Here is an 18800-nt window from a genome sequence, read left to right on the forward strand (position 1 = left end):
CCAGCTTTAGGATCAGACACCGATGACCCTTAAGAGGGGTCAAAAACATTAAAAGCTTAAACTACTCTCATTAACTATCTAGATATTTGATTTGCAATGTTTCTTTGGCTTGGTCATATATAGATGGAGAAAAGAAGAAGTCATGTTATCTCGAGGATAATTCTATTTCCACTTCCTTCCCAATACGATGAGTCTCGCAGACTCTTCTGCGAAATACATTCACACAAAGCGGCTTATTCAACAGTTGTTGTTCAATTCATTGGGAAGAGGAAAATGCGTCTCAGACCGACTATGGCCACCAGAACAGAAAAGACTCAAAGTATTCAAGAGGTAACTATAGCAATGATTAGCAGATCTCAATCCACTGTAGATAACGACCATAAACATACAATATAGGACGACAACTGCTACAAAAACGATTACAGAGCACATGTAAGCAAGTAATCGTTCCAGCAGACTTTTCACCGCATCCCATCTGTATCTTGAAAGGCCTAACGTGTACGGCCCATCGGCCGCCTCGAGATCTACACCACTCTCCTTGCGAGATAGGAGCAAATCGAGCTTTTCAGAGAATTTGGTTACTTCGAGTCTCTGCATAGTCCCCCAAGTCTTCGAAATTTCAGCTTCATTAACACTTGGCTGATGTCGCACTAAGTCTAGTGGTTAATCCCTAGAGTCAGGTGGACTTTGGTGGTATTATCGAGATACAACGGCGGGGTTATTGAAGTGAAGCTGAATTGCAATCTGTGTCGTCTAATTCTTAATTTTCCTCCGCGGAGACAGGATATTATCGATGGATACTAATTGATATATTGGATCCCCATCATGATACTATCATAATCCATGAATCACATGCTACGTAGAGTTATAATATAGAGAGTCTGGGCCAACCCCAGCCATTCCTGTGCCATTCCTCGGCTTTCAGAGATTTGAACCTAAGTCTAGCTACCGAGTAAAGGTATTGTTGTGAGTATGTCTATTACTAAACGCGGCGAGTTTCTATATTTCTTAGGACGAACTTCCGCATGCGGTACCGTTTTAGCTCAGAGGATTAAAGTTTACCAACAGGGGCTCTAGCTAAATTGCCATGCGGGGTTACGATGAACATGACTCGACTCGAACGCCAAAGTTAGACAAACCGAGAAAACTGGTACCTAAAGTGGAAAAAAATACTCCGCGCGACTAGTGCTTACTGCTTGCATGGAGCGGTCCGAGGCAAGCATGCATAACTAGTGTGGTGTTTCCGAAATCCGCGCATTCAATCCTGAGTTGCATCTGACAACAAGGGAAGAGAAAGCACCAGAAAGCACCTTACGAACATCTCCGTTCTAGCCCCCCTATTATTAGTGTTGTGTTGGATCAAGATATACAGATAGTTTTGAATCAAGGCTTCCTTTCAGTATCAATGACCCTTTATCTCTAGTATAAGCGCATCTAGGAAGCGACTGCTATCATCCATATCTTGTACGTGAGATGGATCAGGAGAAGATTTCGCGGCGAATGGAAAGACGCATTCGCAGAGCTGCTGCAGCCTGCTACCGCTGTCACTATCGCAAGGTTCGCTGTGATGCCGCGATTCTAGGTCACCCCTGCACCAACTGTGCTCTGGACGGAAGATCAGATTGCACTTTGCGTCCCAACGCAACATCACGTTACAAAAATCTTCATCCGGAAACTCGAGATTTCTCACAAAAGTCACCAGCTATGGAGGGCTGCAAGAGCCAAGCCCAAGGACCTATAAACAACGAAAACGAACGTACATCTAGATCCGTTGCACCTACATCGCAACCTCCTATCGTTTTTGCATCAGCAGCGAACAACGATCTTATACCTACATCTCATTTCAAAATCATTCAGTCAGAAAATCATACCGCCACACAAAGTCCAATTGTCGCTGTTGATAGCTATGAGCACCAAACCCAAGATTCGATAAGTAGCGAACACGATCATACTTCTGAATCAATCACACACACATCACAAAACTTTACCCATTTCGAATCAGTAGTTTCTAACGACCATATAACAAGCGTCTTTCCGCTTGACCTTGAAATTGCATGCCCAGAACTTCCTATATCCGATATCGATTTTGTGGATTTGATACCCGAGGATCATGACTCCATTTTCTCTGGCCAGCACTTCTTGGACTTCGACCGTCTATCTTCTCTTCCAATGGAAAATGTACACAGCCTTGCGATAAATGGTTGCTTGGAGATTATACCAAAAGCTGCTATCGACATATTTGCCAAAAAGTACTTTTTACTAATCCATCCACTTGTACCCGTCTTGGATGAGGCACATTTCTGGAATATTTATCTGAAGTCTCATAAGAACTTGGTGCACTCGCAGAAAATGTCTTTATTTGTTTTTCAGGCAATGCTTGTAGCAAGTTGTCCAGTGCGTGTCTCTTGGTTTCTCTCAGTCTACAAGTCATCCGATTAACAGAAACTGAATATTGTGATATAGTATGTACCTCTTGGCATCATACACCAGTGCGGTTTTCGCGGGATTCATGACGCACGAAGAGCGCTTTACAGTCGTGCTAAGGTTTGTTTTCTTGCCTGAAATACGCTCGTCATATCGAAATAACTATTTTTAACATCCTATAGCATCTCTATGACACAAATTTCGAGAGTGACCCTCTAGCTAGAGCGCAAGGAGCGCTGCTGCTCACATTTCATACCACTGCCGAGGACCCGCAAGCTACGATGACTTGGAACCTATGTGCACTCCAAAATGCTTTGTCTACCGGAAATTATCCAAACACATCCATTCATTATCCCATGAAGCCAATGATCAAACGGTTATGGTGGTCTATATTCGTACGGGATCGGATTCTCTGGCTGGGGCGACATCACTGTCCACGATTTATTTCCGCAAACTTCAAGTTGAAAATTGGATACCCAGAAGAAGATGATTTCAGAGACGAAATAACGACTTCTCAAGTTTATGATCCAGGTGATAAGTGTCTTCTTGTGAAGATTTTCCAAGCACAATGTCGCCTGGCAGTTATCTTGTCGGATATCATTTCTATTGCTTTCCCTGCCTCTGATGGTTTTGTTCCTTCTTTTTCTGGGGAGGACCTCCGTAGGGAGTTGACAAAAACCAAAAAGTTAAAAACAAAACTTTTACAGAATGAACAGGATTCCTTTCCTGCGCAATACCAGACCAACCTGCCCGAACATGAAAGCATCACAATCCTTGTTCGTCTAACTTTAATGCATTATCAGTAAGTGCGCTATTGTTGTCCTCTGGAATTCATGAGGAATGATACTAAGCGTTTATAGAACAGCACGCATTACATTGGCACACTACGAAACTCTCCTCGTAGAAAATCACCTTAGCTTACTAAAAGACGAGTCGGCCACAATGTTAATGACAATCGCAGCAGACTTGAGTAGCGCAAATCATCAAATCGTTCAAACTATGGAATATTTTGCCTCTGAAAATCTCCTTGAAAGCATACCCCTTAGTGTGTAAGTATCAATTCCACTACCAAGCACCCTTTTGTTCTGGATTCAGATGCCTCGAGTGCGAGTAGCGCGGTAACTTACAGTGGTCATAGACTCGCTTACTGCGGCACACCAATGGTTTTAGCAGCAATTGATGTGAAGCTTTCAGCATCATATTCAGAAATGGCTGACCGGAAGCGCTCCCTAGATAACTTTTCTGAAATAATCCGCCGATCTCGAAAAATTTACGATGTCACTGATTTCTTTTCCGAAGGCACCAACAATATTCTGCAGCTAGCATACGCAATCACAAAGGAACTCTTCATTCAAACAGAACCACACAAAACATCATCAATAACAACATCAACCGAATATTCTGATCGCTTGGCTACTTACCTCAAGCCACATGACCAATTCAGAACCTCTTCTCAAAGCCCTCGTGTCAGCAACTGGACCGAAGCCTTTCTACGATACCCTCGCGCCTATCTGCGTATATCCACGTGCATTGATTATAGCCTTGCGACTGGTCGTCTTCCACGAGATGAATGTCTCCCCCCGCTGGTCCGTCATACAACCTCCATGATACTAGGGATTCCTAAGCTTCCATGGACCCTGACATTGAACGATGAAATGAATGATGATCAGACTATTTCACCCACCCGAAAACCCAGTGGCGGCTCGTCCATGAATGACCCGTGGTACCTGACAATGCTACACAAATTGAACACCGAAACTATAGATGATAAGATTGATTCTCCTACCAAGCAATTTAATGGTAGCTATTCCAATGATGACGACTGGTGTCAAGTATTTTTACGAAACGGAATTGGCAGTTCTGTTGGGCTACAAGGTGGTAATATTGTGGAAGAAATTCCTTATAATAGTTCCGGTGGTATCATTGAACAATCTATTGATGAGAGCGACCATGACGAAAATGAACCAACCAATACATATTTGGACTATTTTGACTTCAACACTGCTAGAAAAAAGCTGCAAAAATAGTTTTCAAATTAATTTTAATACCCTATGTCTGGCCCGAAATTCTTTTGTCGACAGAGACATTGAGTCGTGAGGATACTTGGACATTATTTATATGTATTCAAAAAAAAGGATTCTATGGTCTACTTCAACTCCGTGAAGCAGATATTAGGCCTAAGTATAAACACGGTATTAGCTGAATATTCATTGTGATTTACGTCAACTTCTACTAGAACTTCAGAACCTCAGGGGTAGTACAGCAAATCTTTTAATAATATAGTAGTAGGATAATATTACTTTCCTACAACATTCCTTCAGTTGGATCGGGCATATATGACTACGGAATGTCTTCTCTTTCTGGGGCATCGTAAAGGAGGAATCGTGCCGTTAGGCCAAGTACTCGGGATTACTTGCCTCGGACCACTCTGTAATCTGGGGTAATATTTTTATTCAGTGAGCGTCACTCTAACCACACTAAATTAGCTGCTTTATTAGTCTTGTTCCTTGCCTTGGACCGCTAAACTGATGGTCACATGAGAAATGGATCACGCAGAATAGCCAACATGTTGAATATACGCTAGTAGTGCACAATATAATTAGTTTCTGAGATTCTATTTCGGAATGTAATACAAACAAAAATAAATCAATTTTCTTTATACTATTCTAGACTATTATACCGAGCTTCATTACACCACAAAGTGCTGACTGAGAATGATTCTCACGGCACTCTCTGTGCTTGCGCGCCTGGGCGTACTTGCTGCATCAATCATTGTTCTAGGCTTAAATGGCAAGTTCATTCAAAATCAAGCATGGGCCACAGGACCTTTGATATACATCGAAGTGATTGCTGCAGTCAGTGCCGTGGCAGCAATTATACCACCTTTTCCTAATTTTCTATTCGATTTGATACTTTTTGTGGCATTAATATTAGCCGCTATCTTTGCACTGGTTGTGCAAGTATGATTCCTCCCTTTACTTATTCTCTTGAATATAGTCAGTATCATATTTATGGCACTCAATAACAATTTTGTTCATTAGGTCTTCGAGTCAACCTGCTATGGATTCCGAACGGATAGCGGATTGTCTTGCGCAGCGTACAAAGCTGGGACTGCTTTTGCATTTTTAGCGTCCTTTGCATGGCTTGCAAGTGCAGCTTTTGTTCGTCTGGTTCCTTTGTAGATCTTGTCACATCTACAGTCTAGACTGATATCCATAATACTTCAGGGAGGTATCCGCATTTTAGGGAGTATATTTAAAATTAGTTCGAACATAAACCGACCGTAAGCCAAATTTACTTCACATGATTGTAAAAGCAATGACATATGCAGCTGACAGCCGTTTAAAAACAGTATCCATATCGGGGCGGATCGACGAATTGAAGATGGAAAATCCCCTAGTAATGATATGAAGAAGAAAATAAAGTCAGATGATCTTATATAATAAATAACATGTGTTTAGGGTCCAACTAACTCGTGAGAAGAGGACTTGGAAACAACCATATTGCAAAATATTTTGTGTGTTATGGGCTTCTTGCTGTCGTGTTAGTTGCTGTTGGACTTGCAATGCTGTGAGTGACATGTCAGGGCTTCCATAATACAGAGAAATTCTGTATCCCTCCTACTTCAGCAGCCTAGACTCATTCACTTGCAAAAATAATACAGATTTCTCTTCGCAGCTCCTGCATTTGGCGAGTATCTTCTCGCCCGAGTACCCATGCCGAACGTGAATATAACCTTATCACACCCTGCCAATAACAGTATCTCTTTTACTGTGACCAGCAACGTCACTGTGCCAGACAGGCTAAAAGTTAACGTCGATTCAACTACAATATCTTTCTATCAGGAAGGCCCTGAACCAGGCACCTATCCCTTCGCAGTAACACATTTGCCACGCCTAACTTGGGATTCTAACCAGCGGGTCGGAGTTGAAAATCAGACACTTATTTTACAGAATATTACCGAATTCACAAAACTGATTTACCAGGTAGCCTACTATCCTACATTCAGGGTATCGGGTCGAGCTAGAGCCAAGATTCATGTTGGTCCATTAAATACTTGGGTGAACCTGTACAAGATTGTCACGTTGAATGGTGAGCACAATGCCATTAATCCATGCAGAAGCTACAATGATTAACAGCAATACAGGGTTCAATAACTTCACTGGATTTGATATCAACAAAATAGGAACACACAAACCCGATGCGAACGGCTACGACGTAGACGGCCAGGTCATTGTTTTCAATCCAGCTCCAGCAAGCGTCACATTAGTAAATTTTTAACACTCTTCCCTGATGTACCGATGACACTAACTCCATATTACTCCAATCAGGGAAACATGACGTTGGCAGTCTCAGTTGGTGGTATCCAACTCGGAGAGGCAGTCGTAACAGTGAACAATATCGTACCTGGAAATAACACAATTAACGTCAAAGCTAAGCTAAATGCTACAAGTGTGCGCAACAATATTCTTCCTGTACTCCAAACAGAGATGCCATACCTCCGACAAGAACTTGTAGTGGCCTCTGCATCCGGTCTGTCGGTGGTATACGAAGGACAGCATCTACCATATTGGGAGAAGGCATTCCAGGCGTTGACGATTTCTGCTACTAATCCCGTCATACCACTTCTACAGCTTCTTGTCAATGGTACTCTAAACAATATGCTTGGGGAGAACCAGTTTCTCAGTCCGATACTGAATGCATTGTTGGGTACGCTTGTTAGCTCTATCAACAGTATACCGGAAGAAGATGAAGCTGGATTTGAGGAAGCTGTGAGCAGCCTTGGAGAACTCATTATCAGAGTATTGTCGAATTTAGGGTTAATATAGCTACCCCTAGCTGGACTTATTACATACCAATGTAATTGTAGAAAGTATATATCGAAATAGTGTCATTCGTTCAACATAATCAGTACAATGCTTCCAATAATTGCCAATACATCAATAGAGATAGATAAATGCAACAATATACCTAGGAGGAGAAACTTTTGAGTGTTCAAACTCGCATGAAGTGATAATTCCTGTGAAAACTGGGGATACCAAATTCTTTCCTATTTGACTCATCGCACATTGCTTCCAATCAATTATCTATGTTACTCCTACTGCGCGCTTGAAATCCGTACCCATTGCGTAATGGCGCTGCGAAACTGTGTTCTGGGATAAGGTAATCGCGATCGGTTGGCGAGCTGCCAGACACAAACGAAACGGTTCTCAAAGATTGTGATTGATCGGAGAAGCAACAGTCTGTTCTTGGAGACGGAAGTGAAGGACTGACCAAAGCACTCTTTCTTTCCGAATCAGATAGAACAGTTTCCAATGGCAGCATGATTATTTGTGAGTTGGAACCATTTTGATTCTTGACCTTTCTTCCTGATTGGGATTTCAGAAGTTGCCTCCAACCTTGAATCATGGATGAACGAAAGGTCAAAATGATTCCCCATATTCCACATATCTAACTTCACGTTAAAATACTGAACGTATAGTATTAGGAAAGGTAAACGAGTGCAACAGAAAGATCTAGCACTCACAGCAAACAGGAAGAATACGCTCACAACGAGGTGCTCACTTGGACTGAGCCCAGCGATATACATACTGCAAATCTTTTCATCTCCAAATTTCGATAGGCAGTTGATCCATGGGATGATTTTATCAGTTGGAGAGGTATAAATCTTATTCACGCTGAGAAAAACTCCGGAGAAGAGTGCCACATGGAGAAGTGCGATAAGAACTATTGCAATAGAACGCCATTGCATACCAAGAATATTTTTGATCCGCAAGAAAGCATCGTGTAATTCATGATGTCCATCTTGCCGGGGTGATGAGTTTGGGGCCCCCGGAAATATCTTCGCGCGATCTTTATAGATCTGGTGAATAACGACTCGCACACAGTAGATTAATGTCCATGACTGAAGTATGATAATAAGCCCCGCGAGAGTGAGAAGTGGAACCCAGAATGTTCCCAAGCTCTTACTTGGATTAACGTAACAGACATTGCCCAGTTGGTAGGAGACCCCAGTGACGGCAATATCCAGCACAATGAAGACAGTCGAAAAGAGTGAAATGCTTGCTAATGAGACAAACATGAACTTGCGACCGATTCCCCTCTCCCAAACAACGTGCAAATGAAATGATAATGCTCGAAAGAAACCTAAATATAGATTAGGGCCAAGGCTAGATGTATAAAATATTATATGCCAAGGAGCCTTTGCATTAAAATGGTAAGACGGCAAGGTGTGCACTTACAGGTAAAAGCCACTATCCAGATACCCAAAATGAGCAATATCCCAGTGGTAGCACACATAGTGTCAGAGTAATTGTCATTGGGGGTGATATCGTCATAGCATTGCTCTGGAGAGTGCGAGAGAGAGACGATAAATGCCATCTGCATGCAGGAAATTAATAAGTGCCTAACTCGATTGATGTTTTTCAGGTAATGGGTTGCCGTACAGAGAATATCACGAACCCGAAACCAGCCGAACTGGTGAGATAGTGACGATGGGTCACTTTCGGTGGCAGGACAACGAACGTAATGGCAAATAAAATAAACAAAAATAGGATGGCAGCGGAGCACCAGCTAGCGAGATCCAACTTCTTTGTAAATTCTATATTCAAAGAGATCATAGTTAGAATCCCTTTTATGAGCGTGAGGAGATGCCTACCTTTGGAAAACCGGAAAGCCGCAGCTGGACATGGCAGGCAGCATGATACGGAATTAGACTCAAATAAGAATTCTCTACACCAACGGCCAGCTATGTCTAAAAAGTCCAGCATATCAGAAAATATTTGGTTTAGACACGACTACCTTGCTACTCACATCCACCCATTTTTGGAAACTTTTCCTCCCCAACGAAAGGAGCAGGGCAGGCAATCTCTTGGGGAGCGTGAACCATTATAAAACAGCTTATGCTCCGCGGGTAGAATATTATTTTATACAAGGATCCGAGGCGAGGGCTGAAATCCCGGTGTAGAAAGGTGCAAAGCACTCTGCCTAGGACAGGTTTAACCTGTGTTGATACAGTAAGGCTGAACAAGTATCCTGGTGTTCAGATTTGTAAAATCTTTCTCATTACTTTTTCGGATATTTTACGGTCAGCCCAATTCATAATCCAAGTCCTTACCTACTTGAACAGGTGGGGGGATGGTGCACAGCCAGCTCCCCCGCGTTATGCTTCCCCGGATATCAAAAAGGCCATCTGGGGTTGACGAAAAGCTTCGTCAACATAGCAGTCTAGGCCCCCGAATCACCGAAAGAATCTACAAGACTCTAAAATCACAAAGGCTACCCCGCTAACGGTCATGCAGGCGTCAGGAAAGTTTCTTGAGCGGTCCGAGGTCCACGGACCCCTATTCCATCGGGGTGAGTTCATAGCAGATTTCATCCAGCCAGCGTAGAAGACCATCTACGTTATTTACATGGAAGACTGGTCAACGACCTAAGGGGTCGGAATGCATAGATTTATTACTTAATACCGCTAATATTTTATTAAATTATGATAATTTGATTTTTAATATCGATGTAGACTTTAATTGTACATCATGTGCTGTTGCTGTTGGATGGTTTCAACATGGTGAAGCCCCTTAGACCATGACTAGAACTTCTACTATACAATACATCAACCCTATCGAAGCTCAACGCCGATCAGTTCTACAAGACTCTTTCGAACTTTTTCGTGCACCTCGTTGGCTTCTTCGTTTGTTACCGTGTGCTTCAAGCTTCGATAATTGATTCGATAACAAAGGCTTTTCCTGCCAGTTTTGGGATGCACAAACTCATCAACAAGTTTGACGTCTTCGGCCATGTCTCCGGCACAATCACGCACTATTTCCATCATGTCATTGTCGTGGAAGGGCATAGCACCGCCGGCAGCGCTTGCCCCTGTACCACTTGCAGTTGCTGATTGTAACCAGAAGGCGACGTCTTTATAGCACCCAGGATATTTAGAGAACGGTTGAAATCGCACTATCTTTCCCTCTCTGAATTGGTTAATAAATCGCGGGTCTGCCGACCAGAACAGACGAATATCCGGGATGTTGAATAGAAGCATGGCGATGCGCTCCAGTCCCAACCCAAACGCCCAGCCAACGCGGTCAGGGACGCCAGAATTGTTGAGTAGTTCTTGTTTGATGACACCACAGCCGAGTACTTCTAGCCAGTCGCCCTGCCAAAAAACCTCCAATTCCCATGACGGACTAGTGAACGGAAAATATGCTTCAACCCACCGGATTTTCAAAGGCTCCTGGAGTTGTTCTTCCCCGGCTTTCATGGCGTTACTAGTAGCCTTAGAAGCCTCTATGAAAATCTTTACAACGACATTTTCCAACGACCGTTTGAGATGGGCTGCAACAGCTTCCACTTCCTCTTGGCTGTGGAACTGCGACTGAAGCGGGTTGCGCTCTGGGTGCGTCACTGGGTTTGGGTCTTCAACCTCAACTCCATGCGCAGGAAGCTTTTCAAAATCCTTCAAAATCTGCGCGGCACTTTCGGCGGCCGACATTCCCTCGTGACGCTTCCACAGCCGAGCCCCCTCCATTTGATGGAAAACTGGATAGTGACTGCGATCAATCGCATCGCGACGATAAACGTCTGCTACCACCGTATACCCTTCCTCTTGATTCTCATTGCTACTCATCCGCCGAAAGTAATCTGCCTGGTGTGCGCTGGTATGAGTTCGAAGGACTGTTTTCTCGTTCAGGTAGTACGTATCCGAGCGACTCCGTCCGGGGTGGTCTGAGGGAAATCCGAGGACATCAAAATTCTGCTCGGTCGTAACGATGGGGAAAGGTTCTGAGTAATTCCCATAGACAGGACCAGGAAATTGACTTTCGATCAATCTTCTTGTCAGATCGAGTGGATGGTTTGGTTGAAGATAGATATGGCGATTAATGTGAGACAGAATATGGGGAGGAGTGTTTGTCCATTTATCGACGGCGTAGCTATTACCGTCAACCTTTGTTGCTTTCCTATCGTGCAATTGTGTTGAGTCGAGCGCAGAATGTGTATTGGCGCTCGCTTTGTTGGGGGCGGTGGTAGTGATAAATCGAAGAGCCGAGTCATTAACAGGCGTAAACAATGCGAATGTCGCTCCCCTACTACCGCTGTAAGCAGGCCCAATTAACCACCTAGCGCGGCCCAATCTTAGGGCTCTACCCGTAGCAATCAGTCGCATTTTTGAGGGGCCTCCAATCGCCCAGAAATCAGGCAGAGATTTTGGGTCTTTGATGCTGACTTGGGCTCCGCGTTCTCGGGACTTTTTCCTCCTACGGAGCTCGGTGCGGGTCAACTATGACACCGATCTAGTATGAATTTTGTCAACAACTTCTTTCGCGGTGTTCATATTTACAAAGTCAAGTGGATACATTGGATTGACTTGAGCATTAATTGAGACTACATTAAAACTGGTATATGATCGATCTATTTCCACCTTCATAGTAAGTCGCCTTTTGTTCCCAGCATGAAACCCTAGGTCTATACCAACAACTAATCGCTCATAATGAACAAGATATCAAGCCAATATAAGTAGTAATAGAAATTGATACACGGCAAGTATGCCACCACCGGCTGCTGCTCACATGTCAATGCACCGCCAGAAAATAAGGATGTTCCAAGGACAAAACAGATATTTATGATGTCACAGAGAGGAGAGTGTCGTCAAGAGCAGGATAGTGTTCGAAGATAATTTACACGTCAAACGAATTAATAGATGCATATTCCACGCGATATAGTACACCACCAGGCCGTCCATAGCCAAATAGGTGGATCTTTGATGTTTCAAGCGCAGCCGAGAATAACGCGGTATTCATGAAAGGGTTTCCATAAAGTAATCATGCCGTATTGTACAGTTCAAGCAAAAAAAAAAGCCCGTTATATCAAGTTTCAGAAGAGAAATCGGGTTGTAAAGGTATCGAAATCGAAAAGTTTTCTAATCGTTCTTGACAACACCAACCTTGGCGGCCTAAATATGCTCGAGTCAGTGACTGGGAGTGGTATGATAAGAAAGTAATGACTTACGCGCAGCACTCGCCCGTTCAAGCTGTAGCCCTTGCTTTGAACATACATGATGTCGCCGTCCTCCTTATCAGCGGCTTTGGCCATGAAGGTGGCCTCGTGAAGCTTGGGGTTGAACTTTTGAGTTTTGCCTTCAACCAGCTCAGCAGGGTCAAAGCGTTCTAATCCATGCTTCTTCAGTGTGCCCATCAAGATATTCTCAGTCATTTTGAGACCTTGATGAAGATCTTGAAGATCCTTGTTGGCCTCGGCCTGAGCAGCAGTGAGCTTGTCAGCTGGGACAACAGAGAGAGCACGATCAAAATTGTCAATGGACTCGAGAAGGTCGACAGCAAATCTCTGGATGGCAAATATGCGAGCACTATCAATATCACGCTTAGTCCGTTCTTGGAGATTTCGGAAGTCGGCAACCGAGCGTAGGTATTTGTCCTTTCGACGCAAGTTAGCTCATTTTGTATGAGAAGCCTTTACAAGTAGTAGTGCAAGGGAAATAATTTGCCGCTTACTTTCAAATCGACCACCTCCTTGTTCTTCGCTTCCAATTCTTTTTTGAAGGCATCTTCGGGGCTCTCGGCTTCTTTTCCATTGCCGTCACCATTGTCCTTCTTGGCCTCTTCCTTGTTTGCGGTCTCGTTTTGCGTCGAGTAAAGGCGAAGCGGAGAAACGCTGAAAGGGGCCTGCTTAAGGCAAAGCTGTTGAAGTGGTGACGCTTGCCTAAACGGCGCTTGTGATGAAAATGTGGAAGGGGATATTGACCATGCAGATTGCACTGCTCGGCGCTGTCTCAGGATGATGCGCTGCAACATTGTTGGATGCGGATTGGTTCCGTTAGTAATGGGTATTAGAGCAGATCTTGGATTTGCTCTTTCGCAAAGTAAAAGAAAAAAGCCCAGGTGATATGACAAAAATGCTGTTGGGGGAGCTTGCACCGGCGGCGTCGCATGACAACTTGCTCCAAAAATTAATTACCTGCTGGAAAAACGACGGGCCGAGTATCTAGTGTTACGTAATCGACAGCTGCTTTGGCCCAACAAGTTATGTTCAAATGTTCAATAATTGCGAACTCGGTAATTGGAAAATAAATTTCAGGAGGCGTGGAGAGAGGTAAGGGCCTACTTTCTGTCTATCCAAAGGAGGATGTAGGCGGTTCCGCGAGTTTCGATAAGTATATATCACCATTTACGCCGCTACATATATAACATGTATGTAGTCGGTTAGCTCAGTTGGTTCAAATGTTCAAATGTTTAGAGCATGAATGGATCAATCTCCTATTGATAAACGATAAATAATATAAAAATAGTCCTTCTAGGCGGTGCTAATAGCCTTGTTATACGCCAGGATCGCGGGTTTCCGCCCCGATGGACGAACTTGCGTACTGAAAGTCCACGGAATGTATACATTACATGTATTGACGAGAAGTAGCAGTGAAACAGCCAGGGATTGCCTGCACTATATCATCAATTGATGCTGGGGCAAGTCAGGACGAGCCCCTGTAAACCCGAGAAGGGTAGTAACTTCCCAAAACAGCAGGTGGCGGTGACAAGTTATGTCATCGTTGATACCACCGCCACGGTTACTGCCAGTAACTACCATCTGCCTCTCGCACTTCCACACTCGACTTTTAACCACCTCCAGATTCCAGCCTTCTCTCATATCGGTAGTGTTCCATTACCCAGCCAGCAAGCCCTCGCCAGCATGACAACCTTCGCTGCGCAGCCGTCGCCGTCCTACGACCCTTCCTCCACCTCCTCAGAATCATCCCACCTCAAATACCTGCGCAAATGCCTCGCGCTCGCCGAGAAATCCCCTCCACGCCCTACAAATTTTCGTGTCGGTGCTCTCCTCGTCCTTCGTCATGACACACCAGATGCGACGACCAACGACAAGCTACTATCTACGGGATACACACTCGAACTTCCAGGTAACACGCATGCCGAACAAAGCTGTTTGAGGAACTACGCCGCCGCACACAATGTCTTCGAAGAACAAGTAGCAGATGCATTCCCCCCAGAGAATGAGCGCGAGGGCAGGAAAATCATATTATACGTGACTATGGAACCGTGCGGGGTGAGGTTAAGTGGGAATACGCCATGCGTGCAACGGATTATCCAAACAAGACAGAACAACAACAATAATATCCAGAAGAATAACAATGGAGGAAATGGGATAGACAAGGTTTATTTCGGGGTCAAAGAGCCAGGCACATTTGTGGGTGAGTCGCAGGGTTGTAAAATGTTGACGGCGGCCGGTATACAATGGGAGTTTGTGCCGGGCCTGGAAAATGAGATCCTCGCCGTTGCGACAGCCGGGCACGAGCAACAGCAAAAGCGACAGGAGGTAGACGAGAGGGACAAGAATATAGACGATATCTCACAGGAAGAGAGGGAAAAACAGCCAAGGAATCCGAAGAAGAGGATGATGGATACTGGTAGGCCGACTCTTTTATACTAGAAAATCACCTTTGTCGGCGTACTCACAATGCAATGATCCTATAAATTGCGGCTAAGCAAAAAGGTAAAAATGGTTATTAATGTTTACAAAGAGCTGTACTATTATACAACAGTGTTTACACAATAGTATATATATCGCATGTCACGTGACCATGACCGCTTTCACGATCCGAGGAATCGGACAATCGCATAGTCAAGCACGTTGATTCCATCAAAGTCAGGCATATTGCGATACAATGAGCAACCACCAAGCTAACTTAGCTCAAGCGTACTGTCTTAATATCAGTCGAACAACGGCAATTTTGTCAAAAGAAAAATGACCACATGGCCGAAAATGCCTCTGCCGCAAGCAACACCAACACTGTCAATGAGAATGCGAACATACCCTTCTATCCCGCGTTCTGTTTTCAGGCCTCACCCACGCATTTCACCTGGGTGAAAATGGGTATAGCCGAAATCCATCGATTACGCATAAAGAAAGGATTTGAGGGTAATAGCAATCACTCTTCACCGGCGGTATTCAAGCTGAGATGACTGTGTTCAGGCCAAAATATATTTTTCTACCAAAACCATCCTATACAATTCGTTTCCGTGGCGGGCATCGTCGTGACACGCGAAGAGTACGAGCGACGAACTGTCTTAGTCGTCGACGATAGCAGCGGCGAGAATATCGAGGTAGTTATTCTCAAGGCGACAGCCGAGAGTTCTCGCATCGCGAGAGATATTAAACATGATATCAATGAATACAATGGTGAAAATGGCAGTCTAAATGTTGAAAATATCGTTCATGTGACTTCCACCACTCGAACCTCCCTGGACATAACACAGATGCAGATTGGGGCAGTTGTAAAAATAAAGGGCACGCTATCGACATTTCGAAAATGCATGCAGATTGTTCTCGAGCGGTTCTGGGTTCTACCAGATACGAATGCCGAAGTAAAATTCTGGGATGAGCGGTCTCGCTTTCTTGTTGATGTGCTTTCTGCGCCATGGGTGCTGACAAGTGAGATGATTGAAGCGCTTCGAACACGAGCTCATGAAGAGGAAATGAAGGTAGCAAAAGAAAGAAGGATAATAGTGGGGAGACAGAGAATAGTGGAGGAAAGAGAGAAAAAAGACTATAAACGGATTATAGAGCGGTGGGAGAAGGAGGAACGGCTGCGAGAAAAAGAGGCCGCGTGGATTAGAGAAAGCAATAAAAGGTTCGAGCAATGGTGGGCACAAAGAAAAGGCAATGAAGGCTCAATACCTGAGAATTAGTCGCAAAGATGCGTGAGACAGAAGAATAAAATAAGTGCTATCAGACTATATTACATGAGATAGCGATCCAAACTAAAGACTGCAAGGTATCTCAGAAAGAAAGATCAAACTCCGAGCTCAATGCCTTTTCCATCACACGTCAAACCATATGTTAAGATAAGTAGAAGATATACAAAATTATTACAGCTCCCGGGGAAACTAGCGATACTTGTAGTCATGACCACCCACAGGGCCACTACCCTGTCCACCCAATAGTCCACGGTAGTAATCTTCATCGCTCCAGGTAGCCCGACTATTCAAATGGTCGTGATGCCGACGTTCTCGGTCACGTTCTCTCTCGCGGATAAATTCGTAATCTCGGGCATCGTCTCGGTCATAGTCTCGATATCGACGATTGTCGTCATATCCATCGCCCGCTGTAGAACTTGTCCTGTAATGACCACCTGACCCAGAGCCCAAGTAATCCGAATCAAATGAGTTGAGATCCGGCTCCGAATGTCGATAATCGCCTGGGCCACCAACTCCAACCGAAGAGCTGCGTGTGCGGCCACTCTTGGATGAAATAGTCCCATGGTGGGTGTGGCTATTGTATCCGCCACCACTAGTTGTCGTGGTTGACTGGCTGCCGGTGCGCATGTGTGGTGCGTCTTGGCCGTATGTGTGGGATTGTCGGTGTGTGGCCGTGATAGGTGAAGTAAGGAAATCCTTGCCCTTGCTTGTTTCATTTTTAGAGGGCTGATCAGCCCCATCGTCGTAGAATTTACCTCCTCCTGGTTGAGCGCTGTACGGCTTCCTCTCCCGTTCAATTGGACGTGGAGAAATCGTTTCCTCTTCGTCATCATCAACTACCGCTGTGCTTGATGAAGAATAAGTCTGCGGTTCTCGCTCTTGAACAGGGGGAGGAGGCGTAGGTCGTTCGGTTACAGTTGGTACTCGCGACGGGGATTTCTCTACGGGTACTCTTCGAATAGGCGATTTCGAACGCTCAGAAGGAGGACTCTGAGGAAGGTCAACTTCACTGTGCGTAATTATGGAAGCTTCTAGCTTCTCGAGAAGTTTCAAGTCCGCTGACTTGGGGAATAAACGTCGAGGAAGCTCTTTTGGGAACCTTTCCTTTTTGTCGTCCGGATTGCTGATTGGCATATCTAGAACGGTCTTCTTGAGGCGTGCAAACTCTCTGTCTGGGTTGGCTAGGATCATTACGGTGAACCATCGTTCAAAGCCACGCGGAGTCAATCCCGGTTTGTCTGGGCGAGCATTAAGGTTGAGCGGTCCTTGGACTAGATGATGCTCGGCTTCGATGTCACGGTAAATTCGTGAGATGGATGAGGCTTGATCGTCAAAGATATCTATAGTGCTTAGCAAAGTAATTTCAAGGGAGTTATAAATACCAACCATGAAAAGGGTATGTGTCTGTCGAGACCTTGGTATCTGCGTAATACTTTTGCATCTTTTCTGGAATCACTACAAGAGTATTCCCTGGTTCGTAGTCTTCAATCTGTCCACTACGTTTAGCAATGCGCCGTGTATTGAATCATAATGAGCTTACCAAGTGAACAGCGATTCCCCGCAGTAATTGGCCAAGTCTCGGAGTTGGTTTGCCATCCTCGAATAGTATACCCCAGATTCTCTCCAGTGTTGTCAATTCACTCGATGCGGGGGCCCGGTCAGAAATGACTGGTCGAGCTTCTGGTCGAGCTTCTACTCTGATGCTGTCGGCCTTGTCCGGACTCGGCCGCGGTTGGCCATCTCGTGCTTCGAGAGGCACCGTATGAGCCGATTTGAGCTCGCGGATCTCCGGAGACTGGCTCTTACTGTACTGCGCTGAAGGAGGAGGCTTGTAATATGTGTTATCTAGTGCGGAAGGTACAGACTGTGGTGGAGGCGGTGGTTGTTGTGGCTGCTGCTGTTGGCCACCTTGCGCCGAGCCTAAACCATATGCGTGGAGTTGCTGGATCACGCTTGCGGTGACTTGCTGGATGAGCTCGGGGGAGAAAGTGTTCGTATGATCGGCCTGGTTGACAGCGGAGGCGACAGCATCGTCGATTCGGCCGCCTGTAGAACTGATAGGCGCTGGGCCTTGAAAGGAGGGCGACGGCATGCGGGGCTGAGGCATCTGGACCTGATCGGACATGTACTGCGAGGGGTATGGAGGATGATAAGACGAGGGCACGTAGGGTCTTTCATCAGGGAAGCTATTGGTATTGGCACTGCTATTGGTAGCGCCATTGCCATCCCCGGGCTCGTAAGCACCTGGTGGATCGCGATAGGAGTCGTAAGCCATTTTGTACTATCCTGTTCAGGTTTCACCGCGCAAGAAGACCGCTGAAGCAGCCACTCGCTTGGTTGCCAGAGGAAGCGGGTTGCCAGAGGAAGCGAGAAGACGGCAGAACGCAAACGGGTACAGAGCCGGGACTGGCCCGAAAGAGCGTCGAAGGCCGGTGTGAGTTGGTAAATCTCTGACAGGTCTGGGGAGTGGGTGGGTTGAAGTCGGATGCCGACCAAGCGTTTTACTATAATTATTGCCGTTGACTTTTGACGCCTGACCAAGAGGGGCGAGTCGACGGCTGGGCTTGCGATTGGGACTGGCTGCCAGCTGCACCGTTCCGCGCCAGTAGCAACCCGGTGCGTTGTGTTCTCTTTCCAATAATTAATAGCGAC

At 45.2% G+C, this 18800-nt stretch overlaps 8 protein-coding genes across 8 annotated transcripts; 4 read left to right on the top strand and 4 right to left on the bottom strand.

The window, feature by feature from the left end:
* Positions 1 to 1473: 1473 nt before the first annotated feature.
* Positions 1474 to 4451, top strand: BGW36DRAFT_426947 (uncharacterized protein; the record flags this gene model as incomplete). The annotated part of the gene is made up of 5 exons (XM_046220338.1): positions 1474 to 2394; positions 2464 to 2544; positions 2607 to 3226; positions 3285 to 3473; positions 3563 to 4451. The coding sequence occupies 5 exons, from the start codon at positions 1474 to 1476 to the stop codon at positions 4449 to 4451; spliced, it is 2700 nt and encodes an 899-aa protein (XP_046073742.1).
* A 687-nt stretch (positions 4452 to 5138) lies between these two features.
* BGW36DRAFT_426948 (uncharacterized protein) lies at positions 5139 to 7253 on the top strand (the record flags this gene model as incomplete). The annotated part of the gene is made up of 8 exons (XM_046220339.1): positions 5139 to 5384; positions 5466 to 5585; positions 5652 to 5707; positions 5777 to 5848; positions 5908 to 5994; positions 6089 to 6516; positions 6572 to 6693; positions 6756 to 7253. The coding sequence occupies 8 exons, from the start codon at positions 5139 to 5141 to the stop codon at positions 7251 to 7253; spliced, it is 1629 nt and encodes a 542-aa protein (XP_046073743.1).
* Positions 7254 to 7720: 467 nt separating this feature from the next.
* BGW36DRAFT_426949 (uncharacterized protein) lies at positions 7721 to 9313 on the bottom strand (the record flags this gene model as incomplete). Its single annotated transcript, XM_046220340.1, has 6 exons — positions 7721 to 7894; positions 7952 to 8571; positions 8667 to 8805; positions 8871 to 9025; positions 9083 to 9178; positions 9238 to 9313. The coding sequence occupies 6 exons, from the start codon at positions 9311 to 9313 to the stop codon at positions 7721 to 7723; spliced, it is 1260 nt and encodes a 419-aa protein (XP_046073744.1).
* Positions 9314 to 9893: 580 nt separating this feature from the next.
* BGW36DRAFT_377638 (uncharacterized protein) lies at positions 9894 to 11650 on the bottom strand. Its single transcript, XM_046216015.1, has one exon. The coding sequence runs from the start codon at positions 11588 to 11590 to the stop codon at positions 10043 to 10045; it is 1548 nt and encodes a 515-aa protein (XP_046073745.1). The 5' UTR covers positions 11591 to 11650; the 3' UTR covers positions 9894 to 10042.
* Positions 11651 to 12343: 693 nt separating this feature from the next.
* BGW36DRAFT_396815 (putative mitochondrial co-chaperone GrpE) lies at positions 12344 to 13235 on the bottom strand (the record flags this gene model as incomplete). The annotated part of the gene is made up of 3 exons (XM_046218220.1): positions 12344 to 12376; positions 12433 to 12858; positions 12936 to 13235. The coding sequence occupies 3 exons, from the start codon at positions 13233 to 13235 to the stop codon at positions 12344 to 12346; spliced, it is 759 nt and encodes a 252-aa protein (XP_046073746.1).
* Positions 13236 to 13738: 503 nt separating this feature from the next.
* BGW36DRAFT_158460 (cytidine deaminase-like protein) lies at positions 13739 to 15309 on the top strand. Its single transcript, XM_046209562.1, has 3 exons — positions 13739 to 14857; positions 14972 to 15095; positions 15147 to 15309. Exons 1-2 carry the CDS (start codon positions 13894 to 13896, stop codon positions 15004 to 15006), a joined length of 999 nt encoding a protein of 332 aa, XP_046073747.1. The 5' UTR covers positions 13739 to 13893; the 3' UTR covers positions 15007 to 15095; positions 15147 to 15309.
* Positions 15204 to 16139, top strand: BGW36DRAFT_293703 (uncharacterized protein; the record flags this gene model as incomplete). Its single annotated transcript, XM_046211025.1, has 2 exons — positions 15204 to 15369; positions 15424 to 16139. The coding sequence occupies 2 exons, from the start codon at positions 15204 to 15206 to the stop codon at positions 16137 to 16139; spliced, it is 882 nt and encodes a 293-aa protein (XP_046073748.1).
* A 198-nt stretch (positions 16140 to 16337) lies between these two features.
* On the bottom strand, positions 16338 to 18423 carry BGW36DRAFT_396818 (uncharacterized protein; the record flags this gene model as incomplete). Its single annotated transcript, XM_046218221.1, has 3 exons — positions 16338 to 17488; positions 17535 to 17637; positions 17689 to 18423. The coding sequence occupies 3 exons, from the start codon at positions 18421 to 18423 to the stop codon at positions 16338 to 16340; spliced, it is 1989 nt and encodes a 662-aa protein (XP_046073749.1).
* Between the last annotated feature and the right edge of the window lie 377 nt (positions 18424 to 18800).

Source organism: Talaromyces proteolyticus, assembly GCF_021365285.1.
Source record: "Talaromyces proteolyticus strain PMI_201 chromosome Unknown BGW36scaffold_5, whole genome shotgun sequence".
Taxonomy (NCBI): domain Eukaryota; kingdom Fungi; phylum Ascomycota; class Eurotiomycetes; order Eurotiales; family Trichocomaceae; genus Talaromyces; species Talaromyces proteolyticus.